The sequence below is a fragment of the Rousettus aegyptiacus genome, unplaced genomic scaffold (genome assembly GCF_014176215.1).
Source record: "Rousettus aegyptiacus isolate mRouAeg1 unplaced genomic scaffold, mRouAeg1.p scaffold_m13_p_7, whole genome shotgun sequence".
NCBI lineage: Eukaryota > Metazoa > Chordata > Mammalia > Chiroptera > Pteropodidae > Rousettus > Rousettus aegyptiacus.
The window spans coordinates 48,442,156-48,457,384 of record NW_023416310.1 but is presented as its reverse complement, the minus strand read 5'-3'; the positions used below and the strand labels follow the sequence as shown (position 1 = coordinate 48,457,384).

Sequence of the window (15,229 nt, the reverse complement as noted above, 5' to 3'; positions counted from 1 at the left end):
CCCTCAAACAGATTCCTTTTCTCTTGGTTGCAGGGATTGAGGACGAGATCCTCCTTGTAGGTTTGTCGGGGGTGGTTAGAATGGAACTGAAATCACCTCCTTGTGTCAAGAGATGAGTGATATTAGGAAGTATTAATTAAACTGAAAACCAAGCAACTGGACCTACCTGGGTGTTCACCAGCTGTTTCTTTGTGAAGAAACAGCTGCAAAACTACAAGTCCCAGGATGCTTTTCATACTACATGGTGTCTATAGAGGTCACACAGGCTCAGTGTGGTGGTTGGAGCCTTTTCTCCATAGGCTCCTGACTAGGTTAGATAAGGTGGAGCAAATGGCTCCACCCCAAAACCAGTCTTAAGGATCATGTTTGAGCCCAGCCCCAGGATAGAACCGGAACTTACCTTTGTACTTTAAGCTGGCCAAGGTTAATAGTAACTGGCCAGGTGAGTTGAACCGGCTGCCATCCTGACACGTCTCAGAGCTGCAAGCAGGTTTGAATCCAGGATCCTTGTGGCCCTTCCCCCCAATTCCTGTCCCCTCCTCTTATTCTTTATCTTTTCCCACCCCTAGACCTTCCCACAGGTCTCATAATTCCTGCTGCCCCAGGATACCCCTGTACGGGATTTTACTACCTGGCTACAGGGTAATAGTCCACTTTTGATAGTCCCTTACTTGGAGACTCAAGTCTCCACTGTTTGCTGGAAGGCAAGAAATGCTGGGAAGGACAGACCCTATTACATTATCAGCTGAAGATACAAGTTCGGGATCAGGACTGAGGTGGGATGATGATACAAGGTATTAATGACTGCCCTGACATCTATAGGTCCTGCCAGTCAGCCACCATGGCTTCTCAGCTTCTTAGGCTGGCAGAAGAGTCTGGCCTGAGCCTTGGGGAGTCTGAACTGGCTGTGAATCCCTTTGACGGGCTCCCCTTCTCTTCCCACTACTATGAGCTGCTTGAGCAGCGCCGAGCCTTGCCCATCTGGGCTGCTCGCTTTATCTTCTTGGAGCAATTGGAAAGTAGCCCCAGTGGAGTGGTACTGGTGTCTGGAGAGCCTGGCTCTGGCAAGAGCACTCAGGTGGGGGGAGATTCTGGGAATGGACAAAGGGAGGGGCTGGGCAGGGGTGGATTGGGCTGCCAGGGGTTATGGGGGAGGTGGGCAAAGGGAGTATATAGTTAGGCTGGCCCCAGGGTGGCGAAGGACCAGGGCACTCCCCTCAAATAAGGAGAGATTAAACTAGGCATATAGTTCCCCTAGCACTTCTGACTAAAGTCCTGTGCCTTGCTGAGTGGTTGTCCTTTCCTACCCCTACCTCAGATCCCTCAGTGGTGTGCAGAGTTTGTGCTGGCCAGGGGGTTCCAGAAGGGCCGGGTAACTGTCACTCAGCCCTACCCACTGGCAGCCCTGAGCCTAGCCCTGCGCATTGCTGATGAGATGGACCTGACCGTGGGTCATGAGATTGGGTACAGCATCCCCCAGGAGGACTGCACTGGGCCTCACACCCTGCTCAGGTGAGGTCTGCAGGCCTGACTCAATTCTAATTCTCCTTACCCAGCAGAAAACAAGCCCAGTCCTCTGACATCTTACCATATCTTCCCTCAGCCCAGGTCACCCTTTAAATCATGCATTATGCAAGGCTGAATTAAGATCTCTAACCCCAACCTAGACCTCAGACATTCATCGTCACTCTCATCATGAAAGTCTCACTTTCCCAGCTGGATTACAGCTCGTGAACAACATATTGTCCATCAGTGAGATTGTGGGTCACTGTTATCCACAGGAATCCAGTCACAGGGTCTTTTTCTGACCTTCATTATCAAAATCTTGCCCCCAACCCCCCGCCAGGGAGAAGCTCCCCTGGATTTATGGGATGGTCAATGTCCACACTGGTCCACACTGACGACTCTGCACATTGCCAATGTCAACAGGTTTTGCTGGGACAGGCTGCTTCTTCAAGAGGTGGCCTCAACTCGGGGTACTGGAGCCTGGGATGTGCTGGTGCTGGATGAGGCTCAGGAGCGGTCAGTGGCCTCAGATTTACTCCAGGGGCTGCTGCGAAATGCCAGGCTGGGAAACCTTCCGGACGACCCCAGAGTGGTTGTAGTTACTGACCCAGCCCTTGAACCTAAGCTCCAAGCCTTCTGGGGCAATCCTCCTATTGTACATGTACCCAGAGGGCCTGGCAGGTATCCCATTCTCATCTACAAGGACACTGTCCCTACTGATCGAGTGGAAGCTGCCTGCCAAGCTGTGCTTGAATTGTGTCGGAAGGAGGCTCCAGGAGATGTGCTGGTATACCTGCCTAGTGAGGAGGTAAAAAAACAAAAAACAAACAAACAAACAAACAAAAAAAACCAGGCTGCAAAAGAGGCGCTCCTTATGCCACCTTCCTGTCCCAGGGGAATGGGAGCGCTGCTTGTTAGGAGCACTGGAGTTCTATTTACTCTCTGTTAGGGTCCTGAGGAAAAACTAAAGAATTTCAGAGTAAAATGGACTACCACCCTCTTTTTTTATTCCAACTAATGGAGAGATTTGTGTTTTAGTGAATTCATGAAATTATAACATGCTGCAACTTTATGAGAATGTGCAGTTTTTCAGAGTGAAAGGCCATAGCTTTCATCAGGTTTTCAAGGAGGTCTGTAACCCAAAAGGTGAGAACGACCCTAATGCCCCACCCCTCTCCTCAGGAAATTACTCTCTGCTGTGAATCCTTGTCCAGGGAGGTAGGGACCTTGGCTCTCCAAGGTCCTCCACCACGGGTGCTGCCCCTTCACCCAGGCTATGGTCAAGCTGTTCAGGCTGTGTACGAGGACATAAATTCAGGTGCCCGAAAGGTGGTTGTCACTCACTGGCTGGCTGACTTCTCCTTCTCCCTCCCATCCATCCGACATGTCATTGACTCAGGACTGGAGCTTCGAAGTGTGAGTGACAGATGAGGGGGTGTGGGGACTGAAGATACAAATGACCCGTTCTGATCTGTCTTGACTTTGGTTGGGGGCCGGCAACAGGTGTACAATCCTCAGATCCGAGCAGAATCGCAAGTGCTAAGGCCAATCAGCAAGTGTCAGGCAGAGGCAAGACAACTGCGGGCAAGAGGGGTCCCTCCAGGTAAGAGCCTTTGCTCTCACTGAGATCAAACGTGAAAAGAGTCACCAATGCATAAGCCCTGAGAAATCTACAGTGCTCTTCTCTCCCAGGTCTTTCTCCCCTCAGGATCCTACCTCTGCCTGTATCCTAAGTCATTCCGAGAGCTAGAGGCTCCCCTACTGCCCCAACCCAGGGTATGTGAGGAGAATCTGAGCCCTCTGGTGTTACTGCTAAAGAGGAGACAGATTGCAGAGCCAGGGAAATGTCAATTCCTGGACTGGCCTGGTGAGCACCCCTCCTGCCCAAGTGCTACCCACCAAGTCTGACCACGAGGTTCCGAGACCCCTGCCCTGTAAGCCCTGTTTCCTCACCAGGTCCAGAAGCACTGATGCAGGCCCTGGAGGACTTAGACTATCTGGCAGCCCTGGATGATGATGGGGACCTGTCAGACCTGGGTGTCATCCTATCAGAGTTCCCTCTGCCCCCTGAGCTGGCCAAAGCCCTGCTGGCCTCATGCGAGTTTGAATGTGTGGATGAAATGCTCACCCTTGCTGCCATGCTTACTGGTATAACTCGACTCTCTCCCTGGCTCTTTCAGCTACTTAAGTCCTTCCCCTTGGTGTTTTTGCGCTCCAAAAGGCTAGCCCTTTCCCCTGTGCTCCAGTCCCGCCCCGCCCCCTCCCCCCCACAGTGCCTACAGAACTAGGCTTAACCAGTTATCCTTCTTGTGCCTCTTTAGCCTTTTCCTTCTGCTGGTTCTTGCCTTTCAACATGCTTAAATATTACTAAAACTCTACACCTCTCTTCCTCAACCCTATCCTCCCCTTCAACTATACAGTATAATCTGTCCAAGTCCATCTAGTATATTCCTCATCTACCATTCTACCTTCAGACCCACTACAGCACTGAGACAGACTTCAGCTCACCAGTGACCTCCCAAACACCTAATCCAGTAAACACTTTTGGGCCTCATCCATGACCTTTTGACGCTTGAGAATACCAACCACTCATACCTTGAAACTGCCTGCTCTACGCCTCTGTGACTGCTCATGGTTTTCATCCTACCTCAGTGACCATTACCTTATTCTCTTCCTTGGGCTTTTCATCCTCTGTTCATCCACTGTATGTTGGACCTCAGGGTTCTATGCCCCTTTTGTCTTCTCATTCCCTGAACTCTCCAAGCAAGTTCATTTACACCCACGTTCTGAAGAGCCACCTTCATACTTAAAATTTCCAAACCTTGTATCTCCCTGCCAAGACCATTCTTTTGAATCTTAGATTTAGATACCCAGCTTGTGATGGACATTTCTACCAGAATAGTCAACAGTACTTCAACCTAAAACTGAACTTGAGCACTTTCTTAAATGACCTTCTTACCGTCACTACCACAAAATCATACCATCATCTCTGCAGCTCCATTACCATCATTCTAGATTAATCTTTATTCAGGTTCTTTCATTTTTATCTTCTAAATGTTGTTTTCTAATTCATTTGCTCTTCTCCAAATTCACTGTCAGTGCTCATGTTAGATCCCATCACTGCTTAGCTGGATTCCTCAGTAGCCTCCTAACTAGTCATGTAAACTTCATCAAACGCATGGACTATCTTACTTAAAAACTCTTCTTCAACAGCTTTTCTTTACCTTCCAGACATAATGTACACTCATTTGCACAGCACATGCAGCCTCTCATGACTTAGCCCTAGCTTCATCTCCTGTCACTCTACCAACATGCCATTCCCTCCACATACACTAGGCGCTTGCAGTTCTTCAAACATTGCATGCTACTAACCTCTGTGCCTCAATGTTCCCATTGTCCAGAATCCTCTCTCTGCCCTACTCCACTGAGCTGATGCCTGCTCAAACTTCAAACATTGGCCCATATACCTATCATGTTCATCAAGTTTGCCTATCCCTCCCACTAGACTTGAAGCTCCTTGAAGGTAGAAACTGTCTTTCATTTGTTTCTCTCCAATGTCTGATAAAGTACATAGCACCTAAAAATTATCAACGTCTTTTGAATAAAATTTCCGAAGTGACACATCTACCTTTTCACAATTCCACCTGTACTGCTATCCTTTCTCATTCCTCAAAACAACTTTCTGCTTCCAGCTGCCCCTGGGTTTACCCATCCTCCACTCTGTGCAAAAGAAGCTGCCTTACGTCGGGCCCTAGAACATGCGGATGGTGATCACAGCTCTCTGATCCAGGTGTATGAAGCCTTTATACAGAGTGAGTGACACACTCTGCACCCTCTTAGAGAATCCTAGATTTTCCAAAAGGTGGGAAGTGGTGTGCAACCAGCTGACAGATGTCTATGCCCAGGAAGAGGAGGCCCTTTGGCCAAGGGTTGGATTTTTTCAGGTATCTCAAGGACTTTAGTTGTACCTGGTCCTTTTCCTAGGTGGAACAGACGAGGCTTGGTGCCAGGCTCGGGGTCTAAATTGGGCAGCACTGTGCCAAGCCCAGAAACTTCGAGGAGAACTCCTAGAACTCATGCAACGAATTGAACTTCCCTTGTCTCAACCAGCCTTTGGCTCTGAGAAGAATCGCAGAGACCTTCAGAAAGCACTGCTGTCTGGCTACTTCCTTAAGGTTAGGGGAAGAAGTTGGGATCACAAAAAGAGCAGAAGGCAGAGGAATCAAAGATTGGTATGCCACCTCTGAAATTGGGGTCCTGGTGGCCGTTCAAAGGATTCTTTAGAACTAGGAAAAATTTTTCCTTTGAGGTTTTGGGGTACAAGGACTATGGAAAATGCCATATGGTATGGTAGAAACTATAACATCCATGATTTACTTTAATACTCTCACCACCCTTACTAATTCTTTCTCAGCCCCCTTTACTTTTTTCTATCGTCTGCCTCTTCACTCTCACTTACTCCTTCAATATTTTTGCCTTTCAATGAGGTGGCCCAAGACACAGATGGGACTGGAAATTACCTGCTCCTAACCCATAAGCATGTGGCCCAGCTCTCCCCCTACTGCTGCTACCGAAGCCGCCGGGCTCCAGCCAGACCCCCACCATGGGTGCTTTACTACAATTTCTCCATTTCCAAAGATAACTGCCTTTCCATTGTTTCTGAGATTCAACCACAGATGTGAGTTCCCTGACACCCCTTCTATACTGCCCATTCCTAGGCCAAAATTATGACTGGGGAGTTAGTCTTAAGAAGAGGGGATTTTACTGGTTTGTAGTAACATGATTTGAGAAGACAATTTGTGGAAGGGGTACTGAGAAGTTTAAAAATCTGCATTATGAGGAAGCATACAGTAATCATCTAATTATTACTCTCTGTGTCAGGCTGGTGGAATTGGCCCCTCCATACTTCCTGAGTAACCTACCCCCTAGTGAGAGCAGAGACTTCCTGAATCAACTTAGAGAAGAAATGGCAGCTTCTTCAACAGAAAGTGAGTCCTCATCCACCCAAGAGCTTGGAGATGCCTGTGACCTGCAGTGACCTGTCTAAAGAATAGAGCAGAGTTCATGTCATCACATTAGATCTTCTCTGTCTAGCACCAAGGCAGCCAGACAGATTTAGAAGCCCAAAGATTAGGGTCAAATGTATATCTTGGAACCCGAGCCTCAAAAAATGGGGTCTTAGAATGGAGAGACTTGGGTAAACCACAGTCTACATAAAGTAGGATCCTTTCATTAGCCTTCTTCTATTTATTGGAGAGGGACTGACATGCCCCTGTATCCCCAACTTAAGCCAAACCTATACTTGTGTTCTCTTTTTGGATATTAAAATCCTTTTTCTATAGTACCAAATTTGAGTTTGGTTCTTCAGCAGCATATACAACATTCGTGAGTTAGAGATGACACAATATCAAAGAATCATGGCCAGCACCTCCAGCGATACCCCTTTGCCTGGTCCCCACCTCTGGTCAAACCTTTGTGATGTGGCTGACTTAGCTGTCACAAACACAGAACATGAGTAGTTTGAATACAGATGGCCTCTGACCCTACCTAAAGCTCACTTCCCTCTATCATTCTGCTCCTGCCTCCAGGGGAGGAAGGATGGGGGTGCTATAGAAAGCATACAAAATCTTTCTTTTCATCTTCATACAACTGAAGTCCCTCTCAAACCTCAAGGCTATTCCAACCATCCCCAAACTCTCAAATTTTCCATCAGCAAGCTTTCCAGTAGTCCCTGGCCCAACCACAAGCTAAAGTCTTTCTAACAACTTCAGGGACATCATGCTTTCCTTTCTTTCCACCTCAGTACCCCTTTCCCTTTTCCTCCCTTGGACTAATAACTTAGATATCCTCTATCATCTTGCACATTGTAAATGTGTTTGTAGAATTTGGTGGGGGGGGGGGGAATTTAATCCTTAGAACTCTGCTTTTCTCAGGATTTCCTCCCTTCGAGATTGTTTTCATCATTACATCTGTTCCACCTCTATGTGGACGTCAACTAACCTCCCCCAAAGGCACTTTTCCAGAATTTAGTCTCTCAAGGTCTAGCATTTAGTTTGGCCTGCAAAATTAATCTTGTTCCTATCTTCCTAATTTACCCTTCATCATCTACACCACCATTGATTTCCTGATCCTCTACATGTCCAACCTTGGAATTATCTTTGATTCTTCTTAGGTCTATCGCTTCCTAGTTATTTGCCAAGTTCTACTCACCCTAACTCCACTGGGCCCGTTAACTTTGTCCACTGCTTCCTCCCCTCTCTTCTCTGTCCCTGAGGGATTAGTGTTCCTAGATTTTCATCCGGTGAAAGATGAAAAAGAAGTGTATCCGTCTCCCCTGCTGCCCAAGTGCATTGGGAGGCTCAGGTGGAAGAACGTATTCAGAAGGTTGAACATACGGAGACAACATGAGGCTCATAGGAAGGAATCCTTAGAGATTATTTTTCAGTAGAAGGATGAGATGCCCAACGTCAGTAACCCTTTGGTTCCTGTCACAGACTCGCTCTACAGCAACTTTTTCATTACTCTGCGGTCGTTGGCATCTTCTTTCCTTCCTTCACACCTTTGGTACCGACCCGGCCAGTGGGGGTGGCCCCATCGCAGCAGCGTCTTTTACCTGCTGCGGCTCAGCAGAACCACAGTTGCGACCCACCCGCTTAATTTTCCGAAGTCCCTCAAGACGGCAGCTTCCATTGGCCAGCCCACCCCTATCCCCGCACCTCATTGGCTACCGTGCTGCAGGTCCCGCCCCCTCGCCGCCGGGGATTCCAGCTGCCGTGAGACAATCCAAGTGAAAAACCGCGGGAAAGGCTGCATCTGAACGTGCCGGGCAAGTGTGCCACGCTGGCCCAGGGGCCCGGCTGTGGCCGAGGAGCCCTAGACAGGAGCCTCAAGGCTGGCTCCTCACGCGTTGCGCTGCCAAGGTGAGGGCAGCCGCGCGCCCCACAGCCCTTGGCCACGCGCTCCACGCGGCGCCTCGGTCCGGAAAAGCACTCGGCCGGCGGGGCAGGGTCTCTCACACCACCGAGGCGAGCCCAGACACAGAAGCCACTTTGTTGTCCTCAGCCCAGGGCTGCAGGTTCTGCAGCGCGAAGAGCGACGAGTTGTGCAGGCAGAGCGGGTCCGGGGGCAGCGGCGGCCGCAGCGGCCGCGGGAGCGCGTCCTGCTGCAGGTGCAGGAGCAGCCGGCCCGCGCGGTGCCGCTCCGCCTCGCGTTCCTCCGCAGTCTGGCGCCTGGGCGGGCGGAGACGCGGGGTCAGCGGGGCCGGCCCTCGCCCGCCCCATTCCTCGCTGCCACTTGGCCCAGCCCGCAGTCCCTCCCCGCCCCGAGCCTCACCACCATTTGGCCCAGCCCGCGGTCCCTCACCGCCACTTGGTGCGCCGGTTCTGGAACCACGTCTTGACCTGAGCGTCGGTCATGCGCAGGGCCTTGGCCAGCGCCGCCCTCTCAGCTGAGGCCAGATACTTCTGGCGCAGGAAGCGCCGCTCCAGCTCCAGCACCTGTGAGCGGGAGAAGGATGTGCGCGGCTTCTTACGCTTTGGTGGGGTCCGGTTTTGGTAGGGGTGGCCGATGCGGCGCGTCCCAGAGAAGGGCGAGAGCGCAGCTGCAGGGCGGAAGAAAGAGCAGGGCAGGGTTTGCAGGGTAGCCCGAGGTGTTCCTGAGACGAGAGCGCGGCTGCCCAAGACGCAGAGCTCCCGCTCCCGGTCATTACAGGGGCCCCAAGCTCGGCCCCGCGTCAGTAAAGGCCTCTAGACAAGAAACGGCCCTCGCCCTCGGGTGAGAGGGAATCGTCCCCGTACTTCGCCCTGCCCTCCCCGCAGTGTGGACAGTGGACTACAGAGGAGGGCGCGGGCATCGACGGCAGCTCCCTCCCCATCGCCTCTGAGCAGCGGGACCAAGAGATACACTTCGGTAGAGGATCTCCTGGGATGACCTAGGCGGGGGCAGGGGTATGAAAGGGGACTAGGAGTTGGATCTGAAGGATCAGAGATGAGAAAACCGGGTGAGTGTGAGGCATGACGCTTGGAAGGGTTGGGCAACCTCACCCGTGAGCCGGTCCTTGGCAAAGCGGCGGCCGCTGTCCATCCAAGGGAAGGTGAGTCCCCCTAGGCCCCCGGCACCGCCCAAACCCGAGGGGCCAGGCACCGCAGGCGCACCTCCCCCGTGAGGCGACACTGGCAGCGGGCGGTGCGCTGGGACGCGGATCACGCCGCCTGGGCCCACGCTGGAGCTGCTGGGTAGCGGGCCCAGCGAGCCTGCGGGGCAGTAGCTTGAGGCTCCGTGAAATCCACCCGAGAACGCCGCACTCTCTCCATGGGCCTGGCTCGCTCGACCCGGGCCTAGGCCACTCCCGGGGGGCTCCGGGCAGCTCAGGATCTGATCAATGCCGAAGCTGATTGGCTCGTGGTGCTGCAGGTTGTGCGAGGCCAGCACCGCAGGCTCCATGGGTCCAGGTCGAGGAGGACCACAGGAGGTTCGGCGGTTGGAGAGGGCACCCCAGGCAACTCTGGGAGCCCAGCAGCACAAAGCTCGGGGTGGCGGCCTCAGGGTCCCGCGGGGTTGGCCGAGGCGGGGCGCCGGGGCCCCCAGGACAGCTTCATCCCTGTGCACGGGGAGTAGCCGCGCCCATGCCGGCCTCTGCCGGGCGTCGGTGCAGGGATTCGCATCCCGGGCGAGCGCGACCGGCCAGGGCCCCAGGAGCACCCTTTCTGTCTCAGAAGCTCAAATGGATGCTGGGCTGCGGGAGCCTCTGCCGAGTCCGGGGTGGAGAGTGCTGGCTGGCTCGAGCTGGGGCAGTGACTGACAGATCAGCCTTGGGTGGGCAGTGGGGGCTGGGGGTAGGGCAGGGGCGGGGCCCGGCATGTTAAAGGGGAAGAGACGCCTGTTTGCGCCAAGCGCGGGGAAGGGGTGGAGGGGGTGGGGTGGGGGGGAGGATGGCGAGGGTGTTAGAAACCAGGCTTAGATCGGGAGGGGCCAGAGTTTGGGCTGCTATGCGCTGAGTCAGCCGAGATGCGCACCGCAAATCCATCCTCGCGGACCTCCGCCTTTGGGGTTCTTCGGCCTCACCGGCTTCCTAGCGGGTGCCTCCTCCCACAGCGCCCACTCTTCGCCTCCCGATCGGTCCTGCCAGCCGACTCCCGGATTCGTTGTGGCCCCTGCCTAAGTGCCCTCGAAGACCAAATCTCGTTGTGGCTTCCTGGATGCAGTGGGAAGCGGCTGGGGAACTGCGCCTGCGAGTTGGAGGCCCGGGAATAGGACAGGTGTGGGAAGGCGGTGGCAGGGAGCGTCCGGTGGGCTAGGGAGGGGAACGACCACTCTGGGTCAGTGTCCTGGTACACCTCCTGGCTTCTCCTGCAAGACCCCTAGCTCCTTCCAGGAGAGCCAATAATCGGTGCCCTGTGTTGCCTACAATTTCGATTTTCTGATATCGGTACAAAGCGGACCCGTGGCTCAATTCTGGCCAACTCAGACCGGGAGGAGCTTGGGGCTGGAGTTTTCGCCCAGACTGAGGACCACCAACGCGGGATCCTTCCCCCTCCACTCTGCTCTTAGGATGTCTATTCTCACATACTCCCCCGCTCAAAAGCGGGAGGAAGAATCGCCACAGGCCACACGTGAGACCTCACTAAAGCCTCGGAGAATCCCAGCCGCCTCATTTGCTATAGAACTTCACCCTACCCAAGCCCAAGAAACTGTGCCTGGAGTGTGTCAGAGAAGGGAGGTGGGGGAAAGACCGAAGCGGCTTTGTGACCTTGTGACCTCTGGCCGGGGACCCAGGAGCTGGGAGTAGCTAGGAGAGTGTGAATTCTGCGTCCTTCCCCGGGATGGGACCCCTGGCCTGGAGGGCCCCTGCGCCTTAGACCCGCCCCTGCCGCCGCCCGGCCCGGTGCAGGCCGTCATAATCGGGTTAGCTGGGTCGGAATTACATTACCTTCCCCGGCCCGCCCCGGCCTGGGGGGGGCCGTGGCGCCTGCGAGCCGGTGAGACTGGGCTCAGGGAGGGGGGGGGGTGTTCCAACTATCCCATGGAGGGTTAGCGCTGATGAGCAGCTAGGCCTGCTTTGGACACAGGGTGGCCAAAGGACCCCACACAGCTATGCTGGCCCTAGCCCCTCTACCCCAGCCTACTGGGTGCTGAACCTAGGCTACCTGTTACCCATGGGAGCCACCATGTCTTCTAAGTCTAGTAGATGTGTCTCCCTGGGAGCATGGATCCTCCAGTTGATTCTCTAGTCTTCTGGGAAAAAGTCTGCCCCCTCCTTTTTCCCCAGCAGATGGGCTGGCAGCCTGGTGCCTGGGGCAGGGTAAGGGGTCTTTTCTCTCCAGGGACAGGAATAGTATTTGGGCATCTGGGCAGGAAGATAAAGAAAAGAAAAAAAGGAGTGAGCTCCCCACCCAAAGCCACCAGCTCCTCAGTGTTCTCAGAAACCTGTGTGAAGGGGTTGACCATGGAGGAAGGAAGCAGTGGACATTACTATGTGACATCCTACCCAACCTTGTCCACCTCTATCATCCATTTCAACAGCCCTTCCCCCACCTTATCAACAGCCCTTTCTGAAAGCAGTGGGGTGGTGGGGGGGGGGTCTCCTGCAAGTTTGGTAGGTGTGTTTTTATCTTCGTAAAGACAGGCATTATCACCTCCCTTAGCCCTCACCAAAGCCCAAGCACCCTTTTACAGAAGTAGAGAGCTGGGCTACTAGCAGACTTGAAAATTCTGCTGTTCAGGCAAAACCTTCAGAGACAGCAGCAGCTGGATCCCCTAGATGTGAACAGAAATCCTAGGGAGACAGCAGAGTAAATAAAGCCTCTGAAGGGTACTGACATGGAGATTAGGAGTTTGTCAATCCCTTTTCCCACTCTAGGGAGTGGGCCTCCGTGAAGAGGGTGGGCATACATGTGTTTCAAACTAAGCTGAATAAATCCTTCCCAAATGAATCAATGAGTGAATCAGTGAAGGAGAACAAGGTAGCATTATGAGGACCTGTATACCTGCTACTGGACATCCTGACTTTTGAGGTCAGCAAAGATGGCATTGCCAACCAGGATTGCCTAAGTTGTCTTTTGAGAAGAATGGCCACAAACCAATAGTACATACAAATCTTCTAGGGAGTTAAAATATTTCAGTGTCCCACTTCAGGAACAAAGTGTATCCAGTTCTGTTGGCCACAGTCTTAGAAATTTGTCTGCTTCCCTTCACCTTGCTGATTCCTTGAATCTCTGAAAAGGATGGTTCCTGCTAGTTTATGTTGAAGATGGAGTCTCTGAGGTCAGTACCTGTACCTCCTATACACACTGCTTTGAATCCATCTCATCTACTGTACATGTGGCCTCCTGACTTAAAGTTTTCAAGTTTCAAGCCTGCAGCTTCACAAAAAGAGGCCATGTTCCCAGCCTGTGTTTCTGTGACTTTCCTTTCTGCCTTTGGCACAGTGTCCTCCACTCCTGGAGCCCACTCCTGTGTCATCATTTCTCTCATTAACGTAGTCCTTCCTACCCCCAACTATCTTAGATTCCTATTATATAGACAAAGTTTTTGCCTGACTCTTCAAGAGAAATTGTCTTTTTCCCTTATAGTGCCCACATCCACTGCCTCCATTTCCTCCTTATTCTTTTAACCCACTGCAAACTGGCTTTGCTATACAGACATTTTCTCAGAGTGCTTCAGTGTCCGGTGTTCATTATCCATGTTTTACTTTGTTGATCACCAACTATTTCTTGAAATGTCTCTTCTTTTGGCTTCTATAATATTGTCTTATTCTACATCTTTGGTCTTTCATAGTCACTGCTTATGTTTTTTTCTCCACTGATTTTTCTTCTTCCACTGAAGACTGTGAGCATTCTTCTGAGCTCAGGCTTCAGATTTCTCTCTCTCTCCATCTGCTCAAGTTTCATCCATTCCAATAGTCCCATCTATTACATCCACCCAGAAAACTCTTGAGACCTCTATCCCTAGTTCTGACACATATGCTCCAGCCCCATTCCAGGCTTCTGGCCACCTCCGCCTGCCTTTGCTGCAGCCACCTTAAGTTCAAAAGGCTGGAGGACAGGCTCCCCTCCCAAGCTCCTTATTCACTTCCTCCTATTAGACTTTCCTTTGTAGTGTTTCACACCCAGCTGTTCCTTTCTATTTCCACTAATAAAAGCCTAATCTAGGCCATCATCACTACCACATACATTTATTCATTTGTTCATCCAGAAAATTTTGATTGAACACCTACTCTGTGCCTAACACTGGAGATACAGCTGTATCAATACAATAACAAAATCCCTGCTACTGAGCAACTTACATTTTAGTGAGGAAAGCAGGTGTAAAACAAAAAATAGATATACTATATATTGAATAATAATAAATGCTAAGAAAGAAAATAAAGCCAAGGAAGCAGGAGAAGTGGTGAAAAGGGAGTTGTGATTTATTTAGAATGATCACTGAAGGCCTGGTGGAGTAAAGACCTGAAGGAAAAAGGGATTCATTTGGATATCTGAGCATTTCAAGTTGGGGACACAGTGGGAGTAGAGAGACTGAATGACTGCAAGAGATCATGTAAGGACATTGCCTTTTATACTGATTGCAAAAAGAAGCTATTAGAAGGTTTTAGAAACTATTGGAAGGTTTTGAACAGAAAAGGAAGATTCTTAAATTTTTCTTAATTAAAACTAACATATACTAAACTGCACATATTTAAAGTGTATGATTTGATGTTTTGACGTATGTATACACCCATGCAACCATCAATCAAAATAATAAACATATTCATCAACTCAAAAAACTTTCCTTGTATCCTTTTTTATTCATGTTTTACCAGAATCACTCTGAGCTGCTATGTTGAAAATAAGTTAAAGAGGGGCAATGGTGGGAACAAGAAAAGCTGACAAGACACCATTGTATTCATCCAGAGGAGAAACGATGGCATCTTGGACCAGGGAGGTAAGCAGTGACTGTAGTGAGAAGTAGCTGATTTAAAAATCACTAATCTCATAGCTTCTTGCCACTTATCCACTTCAATTCAGTTTGAAGATAAATGAACAAAAATGTTTCTTTGGTAGGGTAACTCCCTTCAAGTCTGCTAGCTCCCTATTGCTTGCAGTCTAGAAGTTCTCTTTCTACCATTACTCTCAAACCCACACCTTGGCCCCTCTCTCTGGTCACTCCCCTCCATTCTTTCTTTTCTATTTCCACCGCACTTCTTAAACGTCCCCTCACACCTTCTAAATTGTGCCCAAAGTTCCACTTCCTTCAGAAAGCCTTTTGGGGTCTCCATTGGGATCTCTCCCTTCCTGAATCTTCAATTGCACTTGGTGTTAACATTTCACAGTAAATTTATCCTCGTTTTCTTTTTTAATCGTACTGTAAGTACTTAGAGACAGAGGTGTACAAAGTCGGGATGGGGGGGGGACGTGCTCCCCAAATACACGCGGCTGAGTTGTGCTACTGCGGGGGCTCGCTGCCTCAGCGTGTCCGTGTGCGGTAGTGTCCTAGTCGTCCTCCCCTCCTCCTTCGCATCTGCTCTGCATTAGTCTGTCCCAGGCCTCCGCAGGCGCCGATGATTGAATCATCATCATTAACCACGGCCTGCCCCCCCCATCCTCGGCGGCAGAGGGAGGATGGGGGGCGGTTGTAAGAGCACTACCACGTCCCTTGGGGTCCCTCCCTCCCTGCCACTCTCCCCAAGACTCCGCAAAGCCCCGAGAAACTCCTGCTGTAGAGGTGGGAGAAGGCCCGCCATCGG

At 51.4% G+C, this 15,229-nt stretch overlaps 2 protein-coding genes across 3 annotated transcripts; one reads left to right on the top strand and one right to left on the bottom strand.

The window, feature by feature from the left end:
- The first annotated feature begins 103 nt into the window (after positions 1–103).
- On the top strand, positions 104–6,855 carry DQX1 (DEAQ-box RNA dependent ATPase 1). 2 transcript variants are annotated; one of them, XM_016130685.2, is made up of 11 exons: positions 104–1,078; positions 1,319–1,512; positions 1,930–2,314; positions 2,689–2,922; positions 3,010–3,109; positions 3,215–3,373; positions 3,463–3,654; positions 5,199–5,318; positions 5,491–5,681; positions 5,994–6,184; positions 6,388–6,855. In XM_016130685.2, exons 1-11 carry the CDS (start codon positions 782–784, stop codon positions 6,542–6,544), a joined length of 2,220 nt encoding a protein of 739 aa, XP_015986171.2. In that variant the 5' UTR covers positions 104–781; the 3' UTR covers positions 6,545–6,855. The 2 variants fall into 2 exon arrangements, with proteins under 2 accessions (XP_015986171.2, XP_015986174.2); XM_016130688.2 differs by lacking the exon at positions 5,994–6,184 and having other exon boundaries at positions 6,388–6,544.
- A 1,056-nt stretch (positions 6,856–7,911) lies between these two features.
- On the bottom strand, positions 7,912–10,304 carry TLX2 (T cell leukemia homeobox 2). Its single transcript, XM_016130557.2, has 3 exons — positions 9,549–10,304; positions 8,869–9,106; positions 7,912–8,735 (listed from the first exon to the last, which is right to left on the bottom strand). The coding sequence occupies exons 1-3, from the start codon at positions 9,946–9,948 to the stop codon at positions 8,519–8,521; spliced, it is 855 nt and encodes a 284-aa protein (XP_015986043.1). The 5' UTR covers positions 9,949–10,304; the 3' UTR covers positions 7,912–8,518.
- Positions 10,305–15,229: the final 4,925 nt, after the last annotated feature.

What these genes read in the sequence shown, in the direction of transcription:
- DQX1 (XM_016130685.2), top strand. Translation starts at nt 782, where the DNA reads ATGATGATACAAGGTATTAATGACTGCCCTGACATCTATAGGTCCTGC. An exon ending in GCTCTGGCAAGAGCACTCAG is followed by an intron (nt 1,079 to 1,318) that starts GTGGGGGGAGAT and finishes CCCCTACCTCAG; the next exon opens with ATCCCTCAGTGGTGTGCAGA. An exon ending in TGTCTGGCTACTTCCTTAAG is followed by an intron (nt 5,682 to 5,993) that starts GTTAGGGGAAGA and finishes CCTTTCAATGAG; the next exon opens with GTGGCCCAAGACACAGATGG.
- TLX2 (XM_016130557.2), bottom strand. Translation starts at nt 9,948, where the DNA reads ATGGAGCCTGCGGTGCTGGCCTCGCACAACCTGCAGCACCACGAGCCA. An exon ending in TGCCAAGGACCGGCTCACGG is followed by an intron (nt 9,107 to 9,548) that starts GTGAGGTTGCCC and finishes TCCGCCCTGCAG; the next exon opens with CTGCGCTCTCGCCCTTCTCT. An exon ending in AACCGGCGCACCAAGTGGCG is followed by an intron (nt 8,736 to 8,868) that starts GTGAGGGACCGC and finishes CCGCCCGCCCAG; the next exon opens with GCGCCAGACTGCGGAGGAAC.